A 24,130-nucleotide genomic window follows, 5' to 3' on the forward strand; every position below is an offset into this window, starting at 1 on the left:
AGTTCATTTTACAGATCACTGGGGCCTCCCAGTGGCAATGTTTGGTAATTTCAGACTCGGATTTAATTCCCCGAGTTTTGAGGGAATGGTATCCAAATCCCTAGCCTTTCACCTAGTTGGTAGAAGCAAAAGATAGAATCAATGCACGCTTTTTATCTGAAGTGGATTTTATGGGCATTCGAGCTGACATGTCCTCAGATGCTGGCTTCCACTTCTTGCACCTATCAGACTCCACGTTCAGGCACTTGCTGAGTAGAGAGGTCGGTCAGCGGGCTTCGGTGTCTGCTGGTCAGTGTACACAGGGATATACGTAATAAATAAAGAGAGAAACTTATCCTGCGATTCCTTTTCCTCAGTAATCTTGAGGTTTTCTCTCTAGAGTTTCCTGCCTACCATCCCGCCTTGGAAGTTGTCACTGCCCCGGGTAGCCAAGTCCCGCCGGAAGTTTACCTACATCCTTCTCTGTTTTCTGGAACATTCTGTGCTCTGGCTCACGTCGCCATCCAGCGGCGATGGCCAGGGTCCTCTGAGCGGGGCCCTCAGGGACAGCCCCTGACAGCTGCCCTGTGCTGACGTCACGGCAGCAGGCACCGGCCCGGCCCCGCCCGCATCGCCTAACATCCCGTCAGTGGTCCAAGCCTCCCGCCAGGGTGTGATGCTTACTCAGCAGTATCAGTATCGCCCTCCCGGAACCGCGGGGCCTGTCAACGGATAAACCTCAGGCTGATGGACGCCCTTGGCCGTTTCCACTTAGCCAAGTACTCTGGTGTCCTTCCAGTCTCCGCGGCACAGCCCCGGTGCCCTCTGCTGGGGCTGCAGAAGGCCACGCTGCCTGAGTCAGTTCTGCCCTCGCCTGGGAAGATTGCTGGAAAGGTGGTTTCCTGGACTGGGATGCTCCCCTCCCCCCGCGGCTTAGCTCCGTGTTGATGCAGAGCGAGCCTTCCCACCTAGGAACAGCCCTGTAAACAGCCGCGTCACTGACAGATCAGACGATGTTCTAAAGTTCAGCCCCGCCCCCTTGGCCTTTCCCGCTGAGGAGTCACCTGAGGGCATCCTCTGCCTTCACCTCATTCGGCCTGAGCTGTTTTAAGATCACTACATATCTTTAAATTAATCTTTGTCCGATTTCTTTTTTTTGCAAAGAAAATTTTATTTAAATCTTTGCTTATACACTCATTCTCCTAGTGATTTACTGTTCACAATGCAGATACATAGAAATAGTATCCCACTTACGCTAATTTGTACAAATAAAGACAGCATTCACTAAATTCAGAGCAATTAGTGAATTGCTCCGAATTAGCTAGAATAAAATTCAAATTCAGGATTTTCTTGCAAGGTTCAGAGTGGAAAATGGACACAGGGCAGTTCTCAAAAAGAGCAGAAGCTTTGGTGCCTTAGAGACCGAGGTTCCCATCTCAACTGGACACACATCAGAGAAGCTGCTCACCCCCACTGAGCCTCAGTTTCTTCATGTGTAAAATGGGCTAATATCTCCAGGGTATTAGAGGTATTCAGTGAGCTCTATGTAAAATATCTAAAACAGAGACCAAAGCTGTGAGTATTCCGTAAATGGAGTTGTTTCAGCAAGGATTATTAGAAGCTACAATTTTTCCAGAGAGTGGTTCAAGGGGGTTACTCTCGGCTTCCCAGAAAGCGCCCCTGTCTCCATCTCCTTTCCCAGCTACAGGTTATTTCTCCAGGAAGTCCTCACTGACGCCCTGGTTGTGGATTAGTTCCCCTCCTATCACCACACCTGACACTGCACTGAAAACATGTCTGTCTCCCCCTCCATGCATTGACTTTGCTGCATCTGCCCATTTGCACTGAACTTGAAGCCTCCAGGAGGACTGCCCCATCCACCTTGTTCACTGTGTGTCTACAGCCCCTGCTTGGGGTTTCAGTAAATACTGAATGAATGAATGAATGAATGACAGCCATTAGATGGCTACCTAGAGAAGAAAAATAAAATATCAGGAAAGTAAAAGGTATTTACATTAGTTATTTTGCATTCTTATAATTAATTGCCTTTAAGTCTCCTTGAATTACCTTCAAAAAAATATGAAATCTGTTCCCAGCCGCTCTAGCACTTTGCTCCCCCCACCCCAAGAATGCTGCACATTCTTATTATATATTATATTTATTAGAATAATTGTATAATTATTCCAACTAATTATAATCATATTAGAATTATTCCTCAATTCCTCTTTTGAATACATGATTATAAAATATGTTTATAATGTTTGACACCCTTCTCATTCTTAAACTGATGACATATTAATCACAGAGATCCTAAGGAAGAAGGAAATCCTTGGTAGAAAAGTGTTAATAATTTACTAGTTGCAAACTGTACTTTTACCTCTGAACACCAGGTGGGTAAAAAACATTACTCATGTTTTTTAATCTAAGAATTTCTTACATTTTTATGGCCTGTTCTTTGGGCTATTTATGATGGTTTGGGACAAAGAGAAAACCTTTACCATTATGATTTATACTCTTCCAACAAAGGAAACACAGAAAGAGATAAGAAACCCAAATTAAACCATGGCATCAGATAAGAAAACCCAAATTAAATCATCACACACACACACACACACACACACACACAAAATCCACTGAAGGTAAGGGGTGACTGATAATTTAAAATCAAAACAAAGAAGAGTATAGACATACAGACTGTGGACAATGAAAATATGGAAATTTTCAAAAGCCTAAGCTACAAAATCTAGCATTACCAAATAAAAAATTTTCAGATGCCTTGTGTCCTGTATTTGTGGCATTATGAAATAATGCCTAGCCATTAAAGTATTTTTATATGCCTTATTTTAGTTTTAGTCAGTTTGTGCTTTTGTTTAGAAAATCTAACAATACATTTTGGTATGCTAAAGTGTTAGTAATTAGCAGCAGATAGCCAATATTTTCCTTTTTTTTTTCTGTTAATGCCATTTATCGAAAAATTGACCTGGACATCTGTTTTCATTTTTAGTGATGCTTTTAAATTCCTTGATGGTTGAGTGCCAATTCTAAAACTTGACTGGATTTCAAGGAAAGACAATTGCCTCAGAAATAAAGAAACTGAGAGAAGTGAGAGGAAAAACTCCTGCCTTCAAGCTTTCCCAGTATAAGCATTGTTGATGATAGAGGCCAAAGGTTAGTTCAATAGCACAGGCAGTCAATGGTGTGTGCCCAGCAATCTAACTACAACATAGCTATACGCAATCCAAGTAAATACTCATGTCCAGGCCAGAAACTCTTAGTAAAAGGAGTTAGTATGACCACAGAACTAATTGATGCTACCTAAGGCCACCTAAGACACAACTGTCCCATTAATACAACCATACAATTGTACAGAACACTGTCTTTGATTATGTGTGAAACTTGGAAGCAGAGCCCATACTGAAATTGGGCTTGCAGGTAAATATTCTAGACTTAATTTCACATCACAAACTCAAAAATGTCAAAACCTGGATGTGGAAATCATTTGTGAACTGTTTCCAGACTCCATAAAGCAGACATGAAGAATTAGGTCCACACACAAACACACCACCAAATATCTATGATTTTTCAATTTTGCTTTGCCCGTATCCCCTACGTTTTGTGAAAGGATTTACCTGCTGCATTCCCAATCTTATTTAGTACTGCCTTATAATTTGGTGGAAAAAATGCACATATTTGACAATTTTTTTACTTCCTTCACATGTAGATTTCCATGAAAATTAAGTTAAAGTGGAATTGAGAAAAGAGGCACAGTATAATTAACTTTCTTCTAAACTTATCACTAAGCTTACTTATCTGATCTACTTAATTTGACTTTAATTCTTTTATTTCTAGAGCCCAAGGTCCCAAGATTGTTTTCAAAATTAGTACATGTAAATATTTTCTTGTATCAAAATCCTACCCAGTGGATATGTTTTACTACCAAAGGATATTCAGAAATTACTTATCTGCTCTCATGCCAACAGCAATGCTTAAAGCAAGTTGGACGTGATCTCTGTGTACCAGGCATTCACAGAGAACACCAAGCTGCTGGAATCTGAGGATTTAAAGGAAAAAAAAAGGAACATTCCATTCTGTTATGTTTCCTCATCTTCTTTCTTTATTCTATGGCTCCAAATCTCTTAGGAAGTCACCCAATGCCACAATTCTTTATCCAAAAAGGGAACCAAATATTAATATGGCATGAAAACCAATGTTTTAACATTCTGGTAGACAAAAATTGGTACAAATGAAATAGGATAAATCAGTAAATTCTAAGACAGAAGATTTGAGTACAGTATTTAGTTTCCTAAAGTCAGCTGATATGGCCTGGGGCACAAAAACTCTCATGTTTACATGCATATAACAGAAATTTTAAGCTGCAGAGTATTGCCAGCAAGTTGGTATGTCTGCTGTGAAGCAATAATGATTCTGTGATAACCTCTATTAAAACCTTGACAGTCAGTATTGTTACTCTATTAGAAACCCAGAAAGTTACTGCAAGAAATAGACTAAGGTTTTCAGTAGCGTAGTTTAACCTGTCCGAATGAAAGACAGAAAGAGAGAAAGAGAGAAAGAAAGAGAGAGAGGGAGGGAGGGAGGGAAGGAGGGAGGAAGGAAGGGGAGCAAAGGCAAAATTCACAGTAAATTCTCTTGGGTTAAAGTTAACACATCAATTCCTAGCCATTAAAAAAAAAAACTGTAAGATAGAAAAAAGCTACTCAAATTACATCTTTTGGAATTCAATTATTGTAAAATTGAATCTAGAAAAGTGTGGAGAAAAGATAGCACAAAGATAAAAGTAGACAAACACGCAGAATGAAGTGAAGCAGGAGAGACACAGGGTATGTGGGTGGGTGCTCCAATTTGCAAGGGAATGCTATAAAACAGAATAAAACAATGGGTGTTGAGCATTGTGTTTGACAGATTGACACTTGGAGAAAGAGGAACTGTTAAGAACCACACGGCTGGCTTGGTTCTAACACAGTCTTTGAAAGAAGGACACTTTAGTCTAACTAAAAATAGCTTAGTAGTGATATACAACCTTTTTTTAGCAGAGGAGCCATTTTTTTCATTTGTTACCCCAAGATTCATGCTGTTTCACCTAAAACCCTCCTAGAAGCCTCTGAGACAGTTTCTCGGAACCTTGAGACTCTGCTGGCCAGCTCAAAAACCACAGTGGCAGTAAATTCTTTCAGAGTCAACAGACCCGAATATAATTTGGGGGAAGGAGGGCAGAGCCTCGAAAACATACCTCGGGTCTAGCTGTGTCTGACCTCAGCGCGGCCACCTGGGGGCTCAGTCCTCCTTCCAGCCCCTGTTCACTCTTTTGCTCCCCGCGTGAGCTGTGCAAACGACCTCTCAGCCGATGACTCTGATGTTCTTTGTTCTGTGATGTCCAGCAGCTCGGACCAAATACTCCCGAGTCAGCCTCACACTCATACTCAACATGGAGAGAAGGTCGGTGGGCATTAGCTTCCAGACTCTTCTAGAAACGACCCCTTCTCGCCACCTCCGGGCACAGTCCCCGCCGGGGCCCGGGCTGCCATGCTCACCACAGCCTCCCCGCTGGTCCCTCCGCCCTGCGTAGTATCCTAGGAACATCAGCCGGAGTGGTCCTTACACGGAGGGGTAACTGCTTCACTCCTCTACTCCAAACCATCCCGCGATCCTCCGCTTCACCGGAGTAAGAGCCAAGGTCCTCGCAATGGCCTTGAGGTTGCGGCTGCCCTGATGTGCTGCGCAGACCCCTCAGGAGGACTCATCGCCTCCACGCGGGCAGCGCTGCTGGCCAGCGGCCCTGGGCTGTCAACGTCCGCGGGCATCGCCTCACCCCACCCCCGGCGTAAGTCACCTCGCCCAAGGTCACAGCCTTCGCGGGCCACCCGCGTCCGGTGACTGAGCGACACGGGTTATCAAGGCTCAGCAGTCTCAGCGCCCCCCGTCCCCGCACCCAGGTCCAGAGCCCCATGGGGGTGGGTCGGCTGAGGCCGTGGACGGCAGCTCCATCTTTGCCCCGCTTCCTTCTGCCCCTTCCACAGGTCTTGATCCCCACGACACTCCCTAAAAATGGCCTGCACATCAAATGCCGCCTCCTGGCCTGCTTCCGGAGAACCCAGCCTGCCACGAAGGCCCCGTCCCGCCGCCGATACTGAAGCTTCCTAGCCTCCCCGCTCGCCCTGCTCCCAGCTCACTGGCCTCCGATGTTTCCTCCTGAGGACCGGTGGGCTTCGGCTTTAAGGTCCTGGCAGAGATGTTCCTTCTGCTTGGGACACACCTCCCCAAATACCTGCACTGCTGCTTCCCTCACCTCCTTCCAGTTTCGCTTAAATGTCACCTTCTAAATAAGCCTCCCTGACACCAGAGAAAAAGATTCTCATCTTCTCCTGATGCATTTGCTTACCTTTCCAGGTACTGATTTCACTTGAAAGAAATGACTTCACTCACTTACAAAAGAGTTGGAAAATTACTGTTTTAAATACATAAAGGCAGAGCAATGGTTAAAAAAAAAAAAAAAAAACACGGGCTCTGGACTCAGACCTGGGCCTGAGTGCCTAGCGCTGCCACTCTGCAGCTGTGTGGCTCCACCCCTGGTGGCCTCGGCTCCTTTACCTGTGCAGTGGGGATACTGATATTACATAGACTCTTAGAATGGTTGTGAGGATTAGCTGACTTTATGTACACAGCAGGCTGTGAAAACTATAAAGGGGCGTATAAATACTGTTAATTATTGAGAGATGGCCCCAGGAACCGTGCATACCAAAAAACCCACTGAGAGTACATTTGCATCCTGGCTTAAGGTCAGAGTCCTATGAAATAAACTTTTCAGCTCTGTTCAACCCTGAGTAGACTGAGAACTTCCAGCAAAGCAGAAAGGGCTGGGCAAGTACCACCCCAAGGGCACAGAGCCTGCCTAGCCAACATCACCGAGAACCCAGAAGAGTTACCAACTGCTAGACTTCTTACGTGGTACAAAATCCTAATATTTTGCTCTTCTTGCACTGACTTTACTTACTTCAGACTTTATTCTAATCTCTAAGGTCCTTGTGGAAAAAAAAAAAGCACATAGGATTTCAAATATCTAGGTCTCTATATGTTTATCAGAAGAGCTTTAAACCAGCTTTAAAACCAGCCATATGTCTGGTTGAGATTAGAGACTGAAATCTTTTCATGTGTATTTTTATACACATGAAAAGTTTTTATATTTACTTCTCTTTCTGTGATGCAGAATAACTGTACTTGGCCTAAAAATAAAACAATGGCTCCTCCAAAATCTCAACTGATTTTATGTTTTCTTCCATTCATTTTTCATTTACTGGAGTGAAATGTCCTTGCCTGTAACCTCGAATCCACCAGCTTGACTGATTTCAGAGGGTGTGCTGGAGACCCACCCTGCCAAGCAGAGAAGACAGACCACCAATAAGCTGGCACTAATGAAGCCACAATAATCTAACATTGACCATTACCTTCTCTGTCTGCCTAGTCAGATTTATTTGTAGAGCCCACTATAGTCCGTTTCATTATTTCTAAAGAGAGAATCACATAAGCTTATGTTTAAAACATTTTAGACATACTATTATTAAAAACCATCATTCTACAGTTATACATTAACAATAATTGCACCATTTATTAAGATGATAATAATTATAAATGGTACTATAGAAAGATAAGGAAAGCAGACATTGTCCTAACCAATTACCACACAGAATGGCTTTGCCATCCTATACACCTGTGTGCTATATCTGGGAAAATCCCTGTCTGGGGCAAGGTGCGTGTGCACGTGTGTGTGTGTGTGTGTGTGTGTGCACGTGTGTGTGTGTGTGTGTGTGTGTGTGTGTGTGTCCCCCCTTGGGAAAGTCAGCTATATCAGATCATCCAGGTTCTTTGTTAAAGCAATAATAATCACTAGAAATTGCCTTCCCTTTCCAAGTCCTCCTCTGAGGATATCATGCACTCCTCCAATTTTTCTTCATAGCTTTATACAATTTAATATTCAGGCTAGGGAAACTGGAAATCTCCTCCAGGTTAAACAACTCCTTAAATCTATCTACAAATTTATTTTCCTTCTCCAACCTGAATTTCATGACCCAGAGGATGACGGTGGTTTCTCTGCACAGATGGTCAAAGGTAATGAGGAGTTCTTCCAGAAATGGATGAGCATAGACAACATCGGCCGCCAGGATGTAGTCAAAGTTGCTGGAAGCCTTGGGAAAGTTCTTGTCTAAAGCTACACCCCAGGAGAGCTCTTTAACCTGAGGCAAATGCTTACATTTCATTTTGGTGTTTTGGGAAATATTATATTGCAGGTTTCCAAGTAACTCAGGTAAATCTGTGGCAGTCACGTGTGCACCTGGGAAACAAAGGACAGTAGGAAAAGTAACCTTCATGGGATAAGGTAAAGCAATTAGGTTTCAAGCCACCATGCACTTTGCAATTCTGCACAAATGCTAACCTCATGTCAAGGACTGGTCAGTACACACAGGAGGGAAATCCCTTCAAAATGGATGCTAAGGCACCTTTATGCCTCTCCTTAAAAACAATTAGATTCCCCAGGCACTTTTGCACTCTGCTGCATTTTCCTGTTCTCCTGGTTTTTTGTCTGTCTTGTTTTGTTATTGTTGCTGTTATTTTCTATTTATCTACTTAAAAAATCAAGAGAAAGGGAAATTCAAAGTATTTGGTACCCTCATTGGAACAATCAGATGTCACAATTGAAAGATGAAAGGGTTCTTCACTAAAAGAAGTCTGAGCCCCAGTCACGTGAGACCAAACGGGTGTATATAACACTGGGCATCGTATCGTTGACCAGGAAGTGCTCAAGTGTGAGAAATGGAGGGAGGAGAGAAGACTTTTCAATGTCATTACATGGAAAGTATCAGGACACCCATGTTCATGCCCACATATAGTGCTCATACAACCAAAGATCATAGACAGAGGACAGAATGCTCAGATGAAGAAGAGATAAAGAATCCCCAAGGTAAAAGTGAATACTGGTGGTCATTGTCAGGAAGAAATCAGAAAGCAAAAACCAATAAAATTTGGCCCTTAAAGTGAACTTTGAGCAGTAGCAGAGCCTGAAAACAATGTGTAAATAAGCCTAGGATTGGCTGATTCTACATCATCAGACATGAAAGAAGAAATGGAAGGGAAGTCTAGTTCAGCCCAGACCGGTTTAGAGCCCATTCTTCACCCAAGATGGCAAGTTTCTCTGGCCACTGACTGTATTTTCTGGAACATATTAAAATGGGAGGAAAATAAGCATTTCATTGGTAGAATCACAGAGATATGAATCTCTACATTCTAGTGGGGTGGGTGGGTCTATCATTTTTCACAAATCTTTTTAAAATCCCAAGATAAGGAAGGATCCCCTCTGTCCCCCAACCCTCTAGATCTTTGTGTCTAGAGAGGTAAATATCATCACTGACTAAACAAAGTTTCCACCTTTTGATATTTGTTTCAAGTTATAGGAGCAGACCAAAAGGATCAAACCATAATTCAAAAAGACACATGCACCCCAATGTTCATTGCAGCACCATTTACAATAGCCAGGTCATGATAGCAACCTAGGTGTCCACTGACAGATGAATGGATAAAGAAGATGTGGTACATATGTACAATGTAATATTACTCAGCCATAAAAAGGAATGAAACCGGGTCATTTGTAGAGATGTGAATGGACCTAGAGTCTGTCATACAGAGTGAAGTAAGCAAGAAAGGGAAAAACAAATATCGTATATTAACACATGTATGTGGAATCTAGAAAAACGGTACAGGTGAACCTAGTTCCAGGGCAGGAATAGAGACACAGACGTAGAGAACAGACATGTGGACACAGTGGGGAAGGGGAGGGTGGGATGAATTTGGGGATTAGGTTTGACATAAATACACTACCATGTGTAAAATAAATAGTGGGAACCTGCACTATAGCACAGGGAGCTCAGCTCAGTGCTCTGTGATGACCTAGATGGGTGGAATGGGGGGCAGGGAGGTCCAAGAGGGAGAAGATATATGTATACATACAGCTGATTCACTTTGTTGTACAGCAGAAACTAACACACTGTAAAGCAATTATACTCCAATAAAAAAATATTTTTTAATTATGAATGAACGACTTCCCAAAACACAAATTCTGCTCTTAAATGAGGAAGCCTTCAGGAATAAATCCAATGTGCCTCTGACACTGTCCATACTAAATGGAATGGTGAGTTTAGAAAGCAATATCAAGACAGAGCAATCTAAAAATTATATTTGGAGAGGACTTCAAGGGTCTTATATTTCCCCAGTGTTTAGAAAGTTGTAAACTGCTAAATCTTGAATTCCTCTCAAGATTTTAGAGTGGCAGGTGTGCACTTCTGAAGATGAAGGAAATCAGGACAGATGTGGGCAGCACACGTCAGAGAAGGCAGCTAAATTAAGGCCATGAAATAGATAACAGCAACAAAAAAGACTGAACTGAAGCAGGCTCAGGCATACATATAGACAATCACACATTTAGTTGGAAAAGAAGATGTTGGTGAAAGAACAAGGGATTGCAAAAGAAAAATGGAAATAACTGAGAAAATTGATGGACAAATGCCTAAACTTAGAAGCAGACGTGATTTCTCATACTCTTTCTCTATTCTAACAGATGCTTTTTCATAAAAGCATAGGACTTCAAAACCCAAAAGGAATATACAACTACATGGGAATGTTGAAATGGGGCTAAAATTTAAATAAAGATCGTCTGAGTCCGCATAGTCAGCTCTGCTCATGCCTAGTATTTCACACGTCCTCCAGCAGTCAGGATGCTGGGGTGCACATCCCAGTTAGCCAGGATAAAAATCCAGCTTCCCAGAAAACCAAATGGGTGACTTTAACATCAGTTTCCTGATAAAGCCCATTCGACAAATTAAGGGGTTAAAAATAGGCCCAGGTCATAGTAAACTGGATAGTAAAAGCAAGTAATGATACAGGATAATGGAATTCGCTGATCCCACTCAATCAAAAACACCTGCTTACCAAGTAAACTCGCCACGATGGAGACTAACCCTGTTCCAGCTCCAATTTCAATCACATTTTTGTCAACCATGTTATACTGCTTTACATTTGTTTCCAGAAAATAGCATAGAACAAGGGCCTATGAAAATTCAAAAAAAGAAAAAAGTAGTGCTTGGCAAGTAATCACAGAAAGTAAAATTAAACTCTATTAGATAAATACCCCACGAACGCTATGATACGTATGTGAGCCCATGTGAGTGCATGTGTGCATCCATACACATCACTACAGAAAATTATCCACAGAAGTACATCCTTCAATAGGTTCAACACTTAGGATAGGAAAAGTCCTTGGGGATTGTTGGGGAGAAAAGAGAACTAAGAATATAGAGTTCAGTTACTTAGGCTTGATTATCCTTAAAAGAAGCAACTTCTAATAATAACAGTCATTTTAAAGAAGTGTGTGGGGTTTCCCTGGTGGCACAGTGGTTAAGAATCCGCCTGCCAATGCAGGGGACACAGGTTCAAGCCCTGGTCCGGGAAGATCCCACATGCCACGGAACAACTAAGCCCATGTGCCACAACTACTGAGCCTGCGCTCTAGAGCCCGTGAGCCACAACCACTGAGCCCGCGTGCCGCAACTACTGAAGCCCGCATGCCTAGAGCCCGTGCTCTGCAACAAGAGAAGCCACCACAATGAGAAGCCCATGCATGGCAACAAAGAGTAGCCCCCACTCACCACAACTAGAGAAAGCCTGCGCACAGCAACAAAGACCCAACGCAGCCAAAAATAAATAAATTTATAAAAGAAGAAAAAAAGAAGTGTGTGCTTGGGATTGAGGCAGACAGTGGGGGGAGGGGGTCTGCACCCTTCATAGGACAATTGATAAATAAGTGGTGGTCTTTTAGAATATTCTGCGTGTTGAGACTGAAATGGATTTCATTATAATTGTTTAACTCAAATAGAACCAGTTAAATGGGAAATTAAAATGTTTACTATTCTAAACTTCTGTGACTTATAGTCACAAAAAACTGAAGGTGTAAACAACACTCTTTATTAACGCTACAAATCAGAAATAGAATTCATTGGTAAAAGCATCTTCCCTATTTCGTGATTTCTAAATTTTAGTGTTGTTTGAGGTCACAAAAGAGAACCATGGAGCCTCCTTTCTCCTTCCAAACAGTATATAATAACGAACAACATTGGATGAGAACTCATTGAAATGCAGCAAACTTTGTATGAATTCATACCGATGGCCAAACAATAGCACCGTAACAATCCATGGCTTCAGTAATCCGAATCTCATGACCAACGAAATGAAATCCCTCCCAGGAGATGGCTGTTACTAAAGTTGGAACAAAACACCTCCGCATGATCTCTGCAACCACTTTCCTGTCATCATCGGCTTCTCTGTTCTCTGAAAGGAGGGGAAAAAAAACACAACAAGGCAGTGGTTGTGGTACTAAACCATAGCGAAGGAGAACCTGATGGAGGTGCAGCATCTCTACTTATGCTAAGTTGCTTTTGAATAGGCACTGATTTTAGGTGCAACATAATAATAGTAAGGTAAGCTATTTGAAAATAACTCAATAGAAGCTAATATTTCATACATCAGGATAGCAACATCCTTCTGAATTTCACTGAGGTTGAAATCACCATTAGACATTTCTGCAATGCTATGTGAAATAAACAATTACTGATATACTTTTTTAAAAAGCAATGTATTTTAAAGGCTACCAATCTATTCACAGAGCAAAAGAAAGATTGGTGATGGAATCTAAGATCTCAACTATTCGTATTGGCTACACAGTGCGATGCCAGTTATTTGAATAATGGAATAGTAGCAGATCTTTTATGACCTGCCTTTATCCAGACAAAAGACATTTGATACCACCCAACAATATACCCTTGTATTATTTTATTATTACTTATTTTATATTATTATTTGGTGACAACTCATGGCATCTTAACATCCACAATATCACGTATGTTTCATAAGCAACATCAACCACCAATTACTGAGCACATACTTCACAGGCCAGACCACGGTAAATATGTATATAATATTTCTCGTAATTTTTGCAACAACTTGTGAGGTAGGCATTATTATTTGCACTTTTACAGATAATGAAACTAAGACTCAGAGGGCTTTGTCAGCTTGACCAAGCTCATGCAAATTGTAAATGAAGGAGCCAAAATTTGAGCTCCTTTTTGGTTGCTCTAAAGCCCCTCTCTGCACTATTAAAAAGCTATGATATAATTTTTAAAAATCCAGTTGTCTCTAAGAATTCAGAAACTAGTTATGGGGCTTCCCTGGTGGCGCAGTGGTTGAGAGTCCGCCTGCCAATGCAGGGGACACGGGTTCGTGCCCCGGTCTGGGAAGATCCCACATGCCGCGGAGCGACTAGGCCCGCTGAGCCAGCGCGTCCGGAGCCTGTGCTCCGCAAAGGGAGAGGCCCGCGTACCGCAAAAAAAAAAACTAGTTATGGAGCAAGATACACATCTCTCTCTAAGCCTCCATTTCCCTGTTTGTAAAATGTGAAAGATAAAAGAACCTACATCAAATAGTGTTGGAAGATTTAAATGAGATGATGTATATAATGTGCTTAGCACTTTGTTACATAGAGTTCAATAAATTATTATAATTATTGTCATTGTAACTGTTATTATATTTTGGTCATGAAACTAAATGATAAAACAAGATCACCACATAAACAAAAATATTGGATTGTGTGGTACTTGATTGAAAATTCTATAGTTACTTGTAGAAGCAGTGAGTAGAATGGTGGTTACCAGGGGCAGGGGGTGGGGGAAACGTGGCGATGTAGGTCAAAGGGTACAAAGTTTGTAAGATGAATAAGTGCTGGAGATCTAATGTACAGCACCATGACTACAGTTAATAATAATGTGCTGTATACTTGAAATTTGCTAAAAGAGTAGATCTTAAATGTTCTCTCACACACACAAAAAAATTTTTAAAAATGGTAACAATGTGATGTGGAGTCTATGTATCTATACATGGAGGATAAATTATAGATTAGAGGTATTTACCGCAGAACGGTGACATCACTGTGAACTGAGAAAGTAAGACTGTTACTCCAAAGAAGGGACTGGGAGCTTAAAGATGAAGAGGCATCTTTGAACAGCCCTAGTTGGGGAATAATCCAGGAAACAGATGAGGTTATACATTAGAACACTCTGGCACATTTTCCCATGTCTTCCTCCTTTTCTAGTCCCTTACTAGCTTCTCCTTGCAAGACAGGAGAAGCCATTCATCTGATTAGCAGCTTAAAATGTGGATTGGACCACGGTTTTTCCTAGTGTGAGGGGTAGCTGTGCCTTAAAATGCCAGCCCTCATGTGCTGATACCCCCTTCCCACCTCCCTTCATGAGGTAGGCTGAGCTGGGCAAAGCCCTGCCTCAGAGAGAACTTAACCAATATGAGTATCTAGGGCTGCAGTCCTTTATTTTCAAGTAGAATAGAATCATTGCTTACATCTAGATGATATGTTAAATGTCTGCCATTCAAAACACGTCTTTCAAAATTCTTGTACACACCTCAAGGCTGAAATTACATTCAGCAGTCCCAAATTCATACTTGCTGTTTTGAAATATTTTTTAGTACAAGATATAAAAGATGATATGAATAAATGGAGAGAGGCTCTATACACAAATGGGGTGACTTATACTATAAAAATGTCATATATATTCAATACAATATCAATCATAATTCCAGTTAGCTTTTTTAAGAAACTTGATATACTCACTCCAAAACTTAAATGGAAGAATAAACATCCATAAAGAGTTAACTTTGTAAAAGAAGAGTAAGAGGTAGGAGAATATCTGCTTTATTAGATATTTAGGTATACCACAAAGCCATAGTAACAAAAACAGTATGGTATTGGTGCAAGAGATAAATGGACCAGTGGGCAAAATAGGGATCTCAGAGACAAACCCATGTAGATAGAGGGGGTGGGTTAGCTGCCACATTATATGGAGAAAAATAAAACTGGATCTCTACGTAAAATCTTTTATAAAGGCAGATTCCAGAGGGATTAAAGACCAAATGTAAGAGGAAAAAAAAATTTAATAGTATAAGATGATATCTTTGTGAAAGTAGGGAGGAGAGAACCTTCTTAAAATCCACAATACCCAAAAGTGATGAATATTCTTATATCAAAAGTGAAGATTTCTATTCTGTGAATGAAGGTTAAAAGTGTGGATGAGATTAAAAGATGACAGATGAGAAAAGATCTTCTACAATGTCTAAGACTGAAAAGAGATAATATCTCGAATATACAAGAAATCTGTATAACCTCCAAATTGACAAGGAGAAAGATAGTAACCACAATGAAAAATAAGCAAAGGAGATAAACTGGCAGATTAAAGAAGACGAAACCAAAAAAGCCACAAAGCAACATGGAAATGTTCCAACTCAGATATAGACAAATTAAAACAAGGTATCTCTTATACTCATTAAACTTAACAAAAATTAGAAGCTGGACAGTGCTGAGTGATAGGGGGCTTGTGGGGATGGCAGAACCTCAGGTACCACTGGTGAGAATACAGAATGTTGCAGTCATTCTGGAGAGCAATCTAAGGTATTTTGTTAATCTAAGGTATTTTGTAGGACATTTTGTATAATGTCCTACAATCCAGCAATCCTGCCCCCACCCCCAAATTTTTACACAAGTCCTTAAATGGATATGCGTGAAAATATTTATCAAAGATACATATCAAACACACTAGAATGGTTGCCAGGAGGGAGGTGGAAAAGGAAAGGAAGTAGGAAATGCGTAAAAGAAGAATAGATGAATGGATGAATGAAACAAAATACAGAGAGATATACATACAACAGTGGGGTCTTTCTGAGATGATGAACATGCACCATGTAAGTAAGTGAAGGCCTCAAGAGACTTTCCAATTTCTCCATGGCACTGAGGCAAGAATGGGAGTGAGGGGTCTTGAGTCTCTGAGTCCTAAGTGAAGATGTAGTTGTCAAACTGTCCTATGAGCTCCAATAACATCATTTCCTAGCATTCGAGGAATATAGTGGAAAGATGGAGGTAAATTAAGTTTGCCCTTGTTGGAAAATTCCTTCAGTGGCCATAATCCAGCAGGGACATTCAGCCAAGATGATTTCCGGTCCTAAATTCTGTGATCCCTTCACAGAGCCCTGTCTAGGATCCAGGCAGAACCAAGCATTCTCCAAAGGACTCTAATCTCACTGTGTGCCACAGAGGGGCCCCCCTCTACCACCCACTCTATCACCACCACAAACACTGACCTTTGGCAGAGATGCAGAGAAAACAAAGAGATGAAAAACGGATAGTCTTCAGCATGAGTCACCTCTTCTAATATATTTCACTATATTTCTCCTTAAACCACGGCATGTATTCACATTCACAGGAAGAGCTCTAAGAACCAAATAATATTGGTAATATGTTGTATTTGAACTTTAACTTTCACTTCACTAGATTCACTTGCCTTGCTAAGATGGGGGGTGGAGGGGCAGCTTTTGCTCTGGAAGTTCTTTAGGGAAAAGCAGAGAACATTAATTGCTTCCTTGACCTTTAGCTGAATGTGCCCTCTTGGGCCTCCTTGCAAACCCCTTGTAAATGCAGCACTTCTTTGACAAGTCACCTAACGTATCAGGGATTAATAGATGTTAGAGTACACTAAATCCCAGGAGCGTCTCCTAAAGTTCCAATCATTGTTCTAAAAACTTTGCCAGTGAATATCTACAGCTACCACACTGACATCTCCGACTTTGCACTTTCTTTTAAAGGTTAGTTGACCAGATCAGTGCTGCTGTCCCAACAACTAAAGTGTAATAACAAATAATTCCTGTTTTTTCACTATCTTTCTAAATAAACAGAGCTAGTCATTTTTTTTTAAAGAATGACATCTTTACTTCTATATAGAAATGAGATTAAAAATATATATGTGAATATATTACATAATCAAAAATGACTTACACCCCTCCAAAATAATCTTCTAAGAGATTTCATGAAACAACAGTAACCACTATTAATTGCACATACACTCTAAAAGAACACAATTCTATCCATCGTACATGGTCATTTGAAATTAGTCATACACCTAGGATGACCACATATCCTTTAGAAAACATTATCAAGCTGAAGAAAATTTAACTGACAGTGTTTTAGTATTCTCTTTGGCATTTAAAGGCTATGTAACTACAACTCATTCTGTAAGAAGAGACACTCATAAAAAATAGCATAATTTATAGCAGGAAACCAAAATATACTGAACTTGGCTACTTGAAATAATTTGTCTAGATGTAATACATTGGATTTTAAAAGCAAATGTACACACACGAACAATTATGTCCATCTTAAAACTTTGCTGTTTTTCAGCATTAACTTCTATTTAAAGATTTTGAGGTAAGAATTTTTTTTTGGCTGTGCCTTGCAGCTTGCAGGGTCTTAATTCCCCGACCAGGGATTGAACCCCAGCCCACCGCAGTGAAAGCACCGACTCCTAACCACCGGACCGCCAGGCAACTCCCTGAGGTAACAATTTTAACCATAGTTATTCATTTAAATCAAAAGACAAGTTTAGTGTTTTAGCAATATCACCACCCATTTCAAGGTTGATGACAAGAACCGTTGGACAGGAATCTAACGCAAAGAGCTGCACTATTACAAAGGTGTCCCTAATGTCACCTTGTTGTAATAACGGGGACATCTATACTCCAAACATAATACACAAAGAGTGGGCCCCTCGAAGTGCATGCTTAGTTATTTGTTGATTATGGGATTGAATCTTGAGAAGGTTAATGAATGAGTGGATTTTGGTTTTTAGGTAAGATTTGAACAGCAACTTTCCCCCAAAATTAACAGCATTATCACACAACGGAATTCTGGTTTACACTTCTGAAGAATAATTTTTCCATACATATTCTCTGCTTGTTATCTAGTACTTAGGCTTCAGGGTAAATAACTAAAACGAGGAAATGCTACACAAAATGTTGGATTTGGTTTCCCGGCATGAAAATCAGAAAACTTCTGGTATCTATACCATTAGATAAGAGCTATCTACTAGAATCTTAGAGTATTATTTTATTAATGAATTTAATATTGAACACAAATATTAAAACAGATTGTAAATAAAACATAATCAAGAAAGTATTACATTTATGTTGCTCTCTTAGGCTTATCTATTTTAATGCTTTTTTATACATAAAAAGGCTTAACACCATTTTCCTGCTATTAAATCTTTGCTGATAGTGAATAAAATCTACCAGGTGCTCTTGTTCTCCAGAGAATTAAAGGGGTTTCAAGTATGAAGTAAAAATTAGCAAGATTCTGCCCTTCACGATGATATTTTTCTTAAGAGGAACATTCGACAGTGAATTGATTTCCAAGGCTGGATTGTAAGAAGCCTTCAAAAATAGAGGCTCTGTCTGTATTCTTCTCTTTTATACTTTTAAGGTCAATAACAGCAATAATAAATGGAAGGGTCAAATCACAGAAATAGATGAAAAGAAAAAAAATTCTTTAATAGCTATGACAAGTGAATTCAAGCTTCCATTTGAGGGCTGTCACAGAAAACTGTCTGTGAAATTTAAAGTAAAAACCCCTCAACGAAATGAAAGACACTGTCATTCAATCGAATCTTCTATTCAAAGATGAATGTCATGTGCTTCTTAGAAATACCTAGAGAATTTTTTTTAAAGATGTTAAAGGTATTTTCAGATTAGTGAATGGTCACAGGTAAACCTGAAAGCTACAATTCTGAATGCCTCAGCAATGTCAAGGTCTCAGGCCCTTATGTTGAAACTAATTCTTGAGACATTTTCACAAATGTTTTTTGTCTGGATGTCCATGTACTTTCAAGAATAAAAAGAAGCTGTAACTTTCATCACGTGGCTCAAATGATAGCTACAATTACCAAAGAAAGAAAATTCATTTTTTTACTGACACTGCTCAGGATGCAAGTGGGAAAAAACAGAACCAAATCTAGTTGTACTCAGAGCCTACTGCTGGGATCGTACCAGGGAGAGACAATTAAACAGATGTCAATGAAGTGTGATAAGTGGAATAAAAGAAATATTTCTGAGGTGCTATGGGAAGCACCACTGCTTGGTCAAATCAGGAGAAGCATCCTCAAGGAGGAGACATCTGAGTTGAGGTGGAGGGAAGGGGAAGGCTGCCAGGCAGAAAAGGAAGGAAGCAAGGTCAAGGGAGACGCAACACTGCCAGGGTGTGGAGGCCAGCTTGAGAGCCTGGAAGGACCGGGGAGCTGGTGTACAAGCTGGTGCAGAAAATAAGCCTGAAGAAAGCAGGCTGGGATCAGACCTGTGGGCAATGTTGACCTTTCTTCTACAAGGTGAACAGGAGCCAATAAAAATCATTAGGACAAGAACTGACACAATCAAAATTGGTATTTGAGAATTGACTTCTGGCAGCAGCAGCTAAGGCTACGTTAGAAGCTAATGGGAAGACGTAATAATCTAGACAAAAGATGCAAGAGTCTGAAGTGAGGCAGCAGCCCTGGGTCTGGGAGCCAAGCGTGAATTTGTGAGCTCTTGAGGCAGTGGTAGACGCCCTGTCGAGGGCAATAAGTGACGTTCAAACTTGACATTCAGCCCTGAGTTTTGAAGATATCTGAGGCAGATAATCATGTTTGAGTTATTTTTATTCAATACGTGGAACATTTATTAGTCTTATCTAGCAGATGCTTATTCAGGTTACTTTTTAAACATGTAAAACGTGTCAATGGATGATTTTCACATTAGTAATTATGCGGCTATAGTACTCCAACTAGTATATTAATATATTAACTCAAGACTCTAGTTTGGTATGTTTCTTAAGCAGCAATAGAATTACTCAAACTTCCTTCTTCCTCTATTGAGGCAATGTTGCTTATAAAGGCCATATTTTCCATTAATCCAACTCTGTAAAGATTTATGAAGATCCTTGTGAAAGACTTAGTGCTATCCCTAAGTAATACATTGTGCCTGGTCCTGAAAAGAGTCAACTGACTAGTGGCTGGAAATACAAGATCATCCCTAATGAGCAGATTTGAAGTCCAGCCATTAGGCCTCAGTTATAGCTAATTCATTCGTTCCCTCATTTACTGAGTACATGGGCACTGTGAATACAAAGATAGAGCAACATATAAGTGGTCGAATAGAGACTTAACTAGTTAACTCAAAAACAGAAAGAGAAAGCTCCATGCCTCAGAGAGCTCAGCAAAGAATGACCTGAGCCTTGATGACTATGGGTTTGTAAGTCAGATAAGAGAAGGCAAGATACGCCGTACGTAGGCATCTACATGTGCAGAAGCCCACTGGCAAAAGACTCTTGACCAATTTTCCAATTTGGGAAACTCTGAGAACTCGAATATAGGATAAGTGGTGGTCATAGCATGAGATAAAACACTGTGTGTCATGCTAAGAAGTCTCGATTTTATCCTATAGGAAACACTGAGGCACTGAAGAATTTTAGGGAGGAGGAGAATGTGACAAGATGTTTATTTTTAAAAAGATCATGTATCTGTGGATAAAGAAAGGGAGCCAGCCCAGGGTTGGGGAGGCCAGTTAGAAGGCAGTTACAACAGTCAAGAGAAGAAATAAGCAAGATGATGCTGCAAACAGGGGGTGAGGGGTACAGAAACATATTAGGAGGTAAAGATCAACGGGATGTGATGGTGACGGGTGTGGGGAAAGGGGAAAGACTGGCATGATTCCAGGTTTCGGGGTAGCTGGAGAAATGACGTTGCCATAAACTGAGAGAGAAAATACAGGCGGAGGGGCAAATCTGCAAAAGCAAAATTATTTTTTAATGCATCTGGATCTGCCATCTGGCATGCTGGCTACAGAGGTGTGCTGCTTGGATTAAGAGAACGTGCTGCAGCAGGTTCACCTGGCTCCTCGGAGGCCAGGCTTCCCCCGGGCTGCCCCTAAGCCGGCCCCTCTCCCGCTGCAGAGGATGCTTGTCCAGGGGGCAGCTTCTGTGGGGTGACTCCCTGTGGGCCTGCCCAAGACCTTCTCAGAGCTGTGATGCAGCCTCTGCTCACCTGGACTTGCAGTGATGCGAAGGCTCTCCCGGCCTTCTTCTGCTCCTTCCTCCTTTACCCTCCACAGACATTTCCTCCAATAAATCTCGCGCATGTTAAATCCCATTCTGGCATCTGCTTCCTAACTAACACAAGGCAGAATGGAGGACGTCAAGTAAGCAGCTGGAAGGACAGATCTGGGAATCACTGCATGGGAATCACTGCGCCTCTGGTTAGTACGAACCTGTTCCAAGGCTGCAGACCCTGAGGAGTGTCCTTTATAACACACTGCTACTTGTGCTAACAGCCGGAGAGCCACCGTTGGCAAGAGTAGGCAACCTGAGAGATTCGGAATAGTTAACGTGGATGAGGTTTTAGACAGTTTAGATTATAATGCAACATTAGAAACCATAGACAGAGGAATTTTTAGCATCCACTACAGTCCTAACTTTAATCTGTACATAACTAAGTGACATCCTATAATTCTTTGGATCTTCAGGCCAGTGTTGAAATACAAGAACTGGGCTGTGGGTTTGCTCCATCCTTTCCAAGCACAAGATGACTAAGTATAAACAGTTAGGACAGGAAAAGTCACTACCCTACAGTACTTGAGAACTGAGTGTTCTACTGGTTAGTGGGAGCCTTTCCAACAAAATGCAATCTGACTCTGTCCCAGTGGCACACACTTCATCCCCTTAGCACTGTGCCTATGAATGTATTTTTAAAGCTTCAGCTGACAATGTAGGTGATTATGGGCTGTGTCTGTTCATGTTGTAAACTATTTTCTTGTTAGTTCTGTCTCCACCTTACCTTGAACTTCTTCCATGGCCTTTGTAATTTGCCGAATTATCATATGCAAAGTTGAAACCAAGCATTATGGTAATGATAATGATGACATTTTATTCATAAACTGCAGAGAAACTGCATCTTCATTCAAATCATCTAAATGGCTGGATTCTCTAAGTGATTATGACTTTAAATGTTTAGATTTGCAAAAATTACTACAGCAAAACCGTACATGTTTAAGCTACATAGGCTGCCAACACTGGGCATACACCCAGCTCTCTTGGCCTAAAGACATGCTCACCTAGGTAGAGGCCACCTGGTATGCCTAAAAAAGGCGAAGAAAACAGGACTCTAGTCCTTAGAAAATATCCACAGTGTAAAGGAGAAAGAGAAAGAAGTCAGGATAATTAAATTTGTACTACAACTGTTCTACAAAACCATGGTAATAATTCTTCTAGTCTATGTCAAGAGCATATGTCTGCACTTTTTATCTCAAGACAGTGGGGATATATTACGTAATCTATGCAAAGTCATACTTGATGTTTAGGATGATGTAAAAAACAGTGGGTCAATTCCAAATAATTCCACTGGTGGTAGAATTCAACCTTAAATTCTCCTTACCACAAGAGGTCAAAATACATTATTATTTGCCTCTAATTAATACATCAGAGGGACCATAAGCACAGTCTAGAAATATTTTATAGCCTAAAATCATTTTTCAAGGAAGCATTTGTAAAAAATCTTTAGTTTTACATAAAACTATTTTATCTCTCTTGCAATCTTCCTATCTGAAAAGAAATAACCACAAAATCACAATCATATATTTAGTGTACAGCACTTGGGGAAAAATTTATTCCACTTTTCCAGATTAAAAAAATAAAAACTCTAAATACCTAGCAAGTCTATATATTTGATTTATTATCTGTCCAAATTATCTCTAACATATCATCAGGCCCACAGGTATAGCAGGGGACATTAAACATTACTAGAGATAGTTACAGGTTAGCAAACACAAGCCAAGGTATAATATGGCTTATTATATAGTATGCATATAAGATATAATATGCAATTGATAAAAGTCCTAGCTCTCTTTATGACATCAGCAAACACTGCAAAGGTAAACATTTACATTCTGTTGTTTCTCTTCTTAGAATTGGCCAAATTACATAAAGAAACATAAAATAATTTACCTTTTTGAGCTTTGAGATCCATTAAGCGATGAACTAAGGGATGGCTATATATTGATGCTTTCTTGATCATTTCTTGAAAACTAGGCAAATAATACATTAAAATATCAAATGGTAATAATTAATTCAAAATGTGTGTTAAGTGCTTTCATATTTACCTAATAAAGTTTAACATCAAATACAGCAGAGAAAATTATATTAAAATATCTTATTAATAAATCATGATTTTAAAAAGAGTGCACTGAAATGCAATCTATCTAGTACGACCAAAATTCAGGGTCAGAAATTTTAGAAGCTCCTGGAAAAAGAAAACATGTTCTTCACCAGAGACCACCTCAGCTATCATGAAGCAAGGCATCATCTTTATACTGACTAGTCAGAGAGCGATCCTAAAACTTAAGAGGCGATTAAAACATTGGGAGAGAATGGGTTTCATTCAGTGTAGTGAAAACCATAGCATTAATCTAAAACAAAGCTTCCTACATAGTAATAGATGCAGAGTCCCTCTCATCCGTGGTCATCAGCATGTACCCAGGGGCAAAGAGCCCAACCACCAGATGGTTTTTTTAAGCAGCTTCTTCTTTAAAGAGAAATCCATACAATCTCAGCAAACACATTTAAAATTAAAGAAATTCAAGTATTTTATGCCTCTCAAGCAGAGCATATCATGTGAATAAGCTTAAACAAGCTGTAATTCCAACTTTGGAAAACAACAATTTGACGTTCTAGGTATCAGGTTTTGAATCATTTAATAATCACTGTACTACCATGAATTTATATTCATTCCTTTCTTCTAAGGCTCCCAAAACACATTTCATAATCAACACGTTTTTCTTTACAATACGCTCAGTAAATTAGGAGACAAATTATTTTCCCTACAGTTTACAAACGAGAAAAATCAAAGGTTACATGGCTAAACAGTAGCCCAAGTGGTCACCCATTTTGTTCCCAATTTAGTTTCTCTTCCATTAAAGAAAGCAGTCTTTATGACACATGCCTACCTGAAGGTCAACATTTATTAAACGTTAAGTCTGGACATACCTATATATATGAGTTAGCTGAGTTTCTAGAAGGTTAAAAAGTATCATCCACAACTTTTGCTTTGCTGATGAGGCCTCTGATGGTGCCTGAAAGGCGAGCACCAAAGCACGCAGTTTACTACTGTACACACTGGCAGCGAGT

At 40.3% G+C, this 24,130-nt stretch overlaps 1 protein-coding gene across 1 annotated transcript; it reads right to left on the reverse strand.

Annotated features, from left to right (window-relative positions):
* Positions 1-7,638: 7,638 nt before the first annotated feature.
* Positions 7,639-24,036, reverse strand: LOC114888157 (protein-lysine methyltransferase METTL21E). The gene is made up of 5 exons (XM_029210102.1): positions 23,990-24,036; positions 22,952-23,031; positions 12,200-12,366; positions 10,972-11,089; positions 7,639-8,323 (listed from the first exon to the last, which is right to left on the reverse strand). The coding sequence occupies exons 1-5, from the start codon at positions 24,034-24,036 to the stop codon at positions 7,920-7,922; spliced, it is 816 nt and encodes a 271-aa protein (XP_029065935.1). The 3' UTR covers positions 7,639-7,919.
* Between the last annotated feature and the right edge of the window lie 94 nt (positions 24,037-24,130).

Source organism: Monodon monoceros, unplaced genomic scaffold (assembly GCF_005190385.1).
Source record: "Monodon monoceros isolate NGI ecotype Baffin Bay Population unplaced genomic scaffold, NGI_Narwhal_1 Super_Scaffold_8, whole genome shotgun sequence".
In the NCBI taxonomy this organism is placed as follows: domain Eukaryota; kingdom Metazoa; phylum Chordata; class Mammalia; order Artiodactyla; family Monodontidae; genus Monodon; species Monodon monoceros.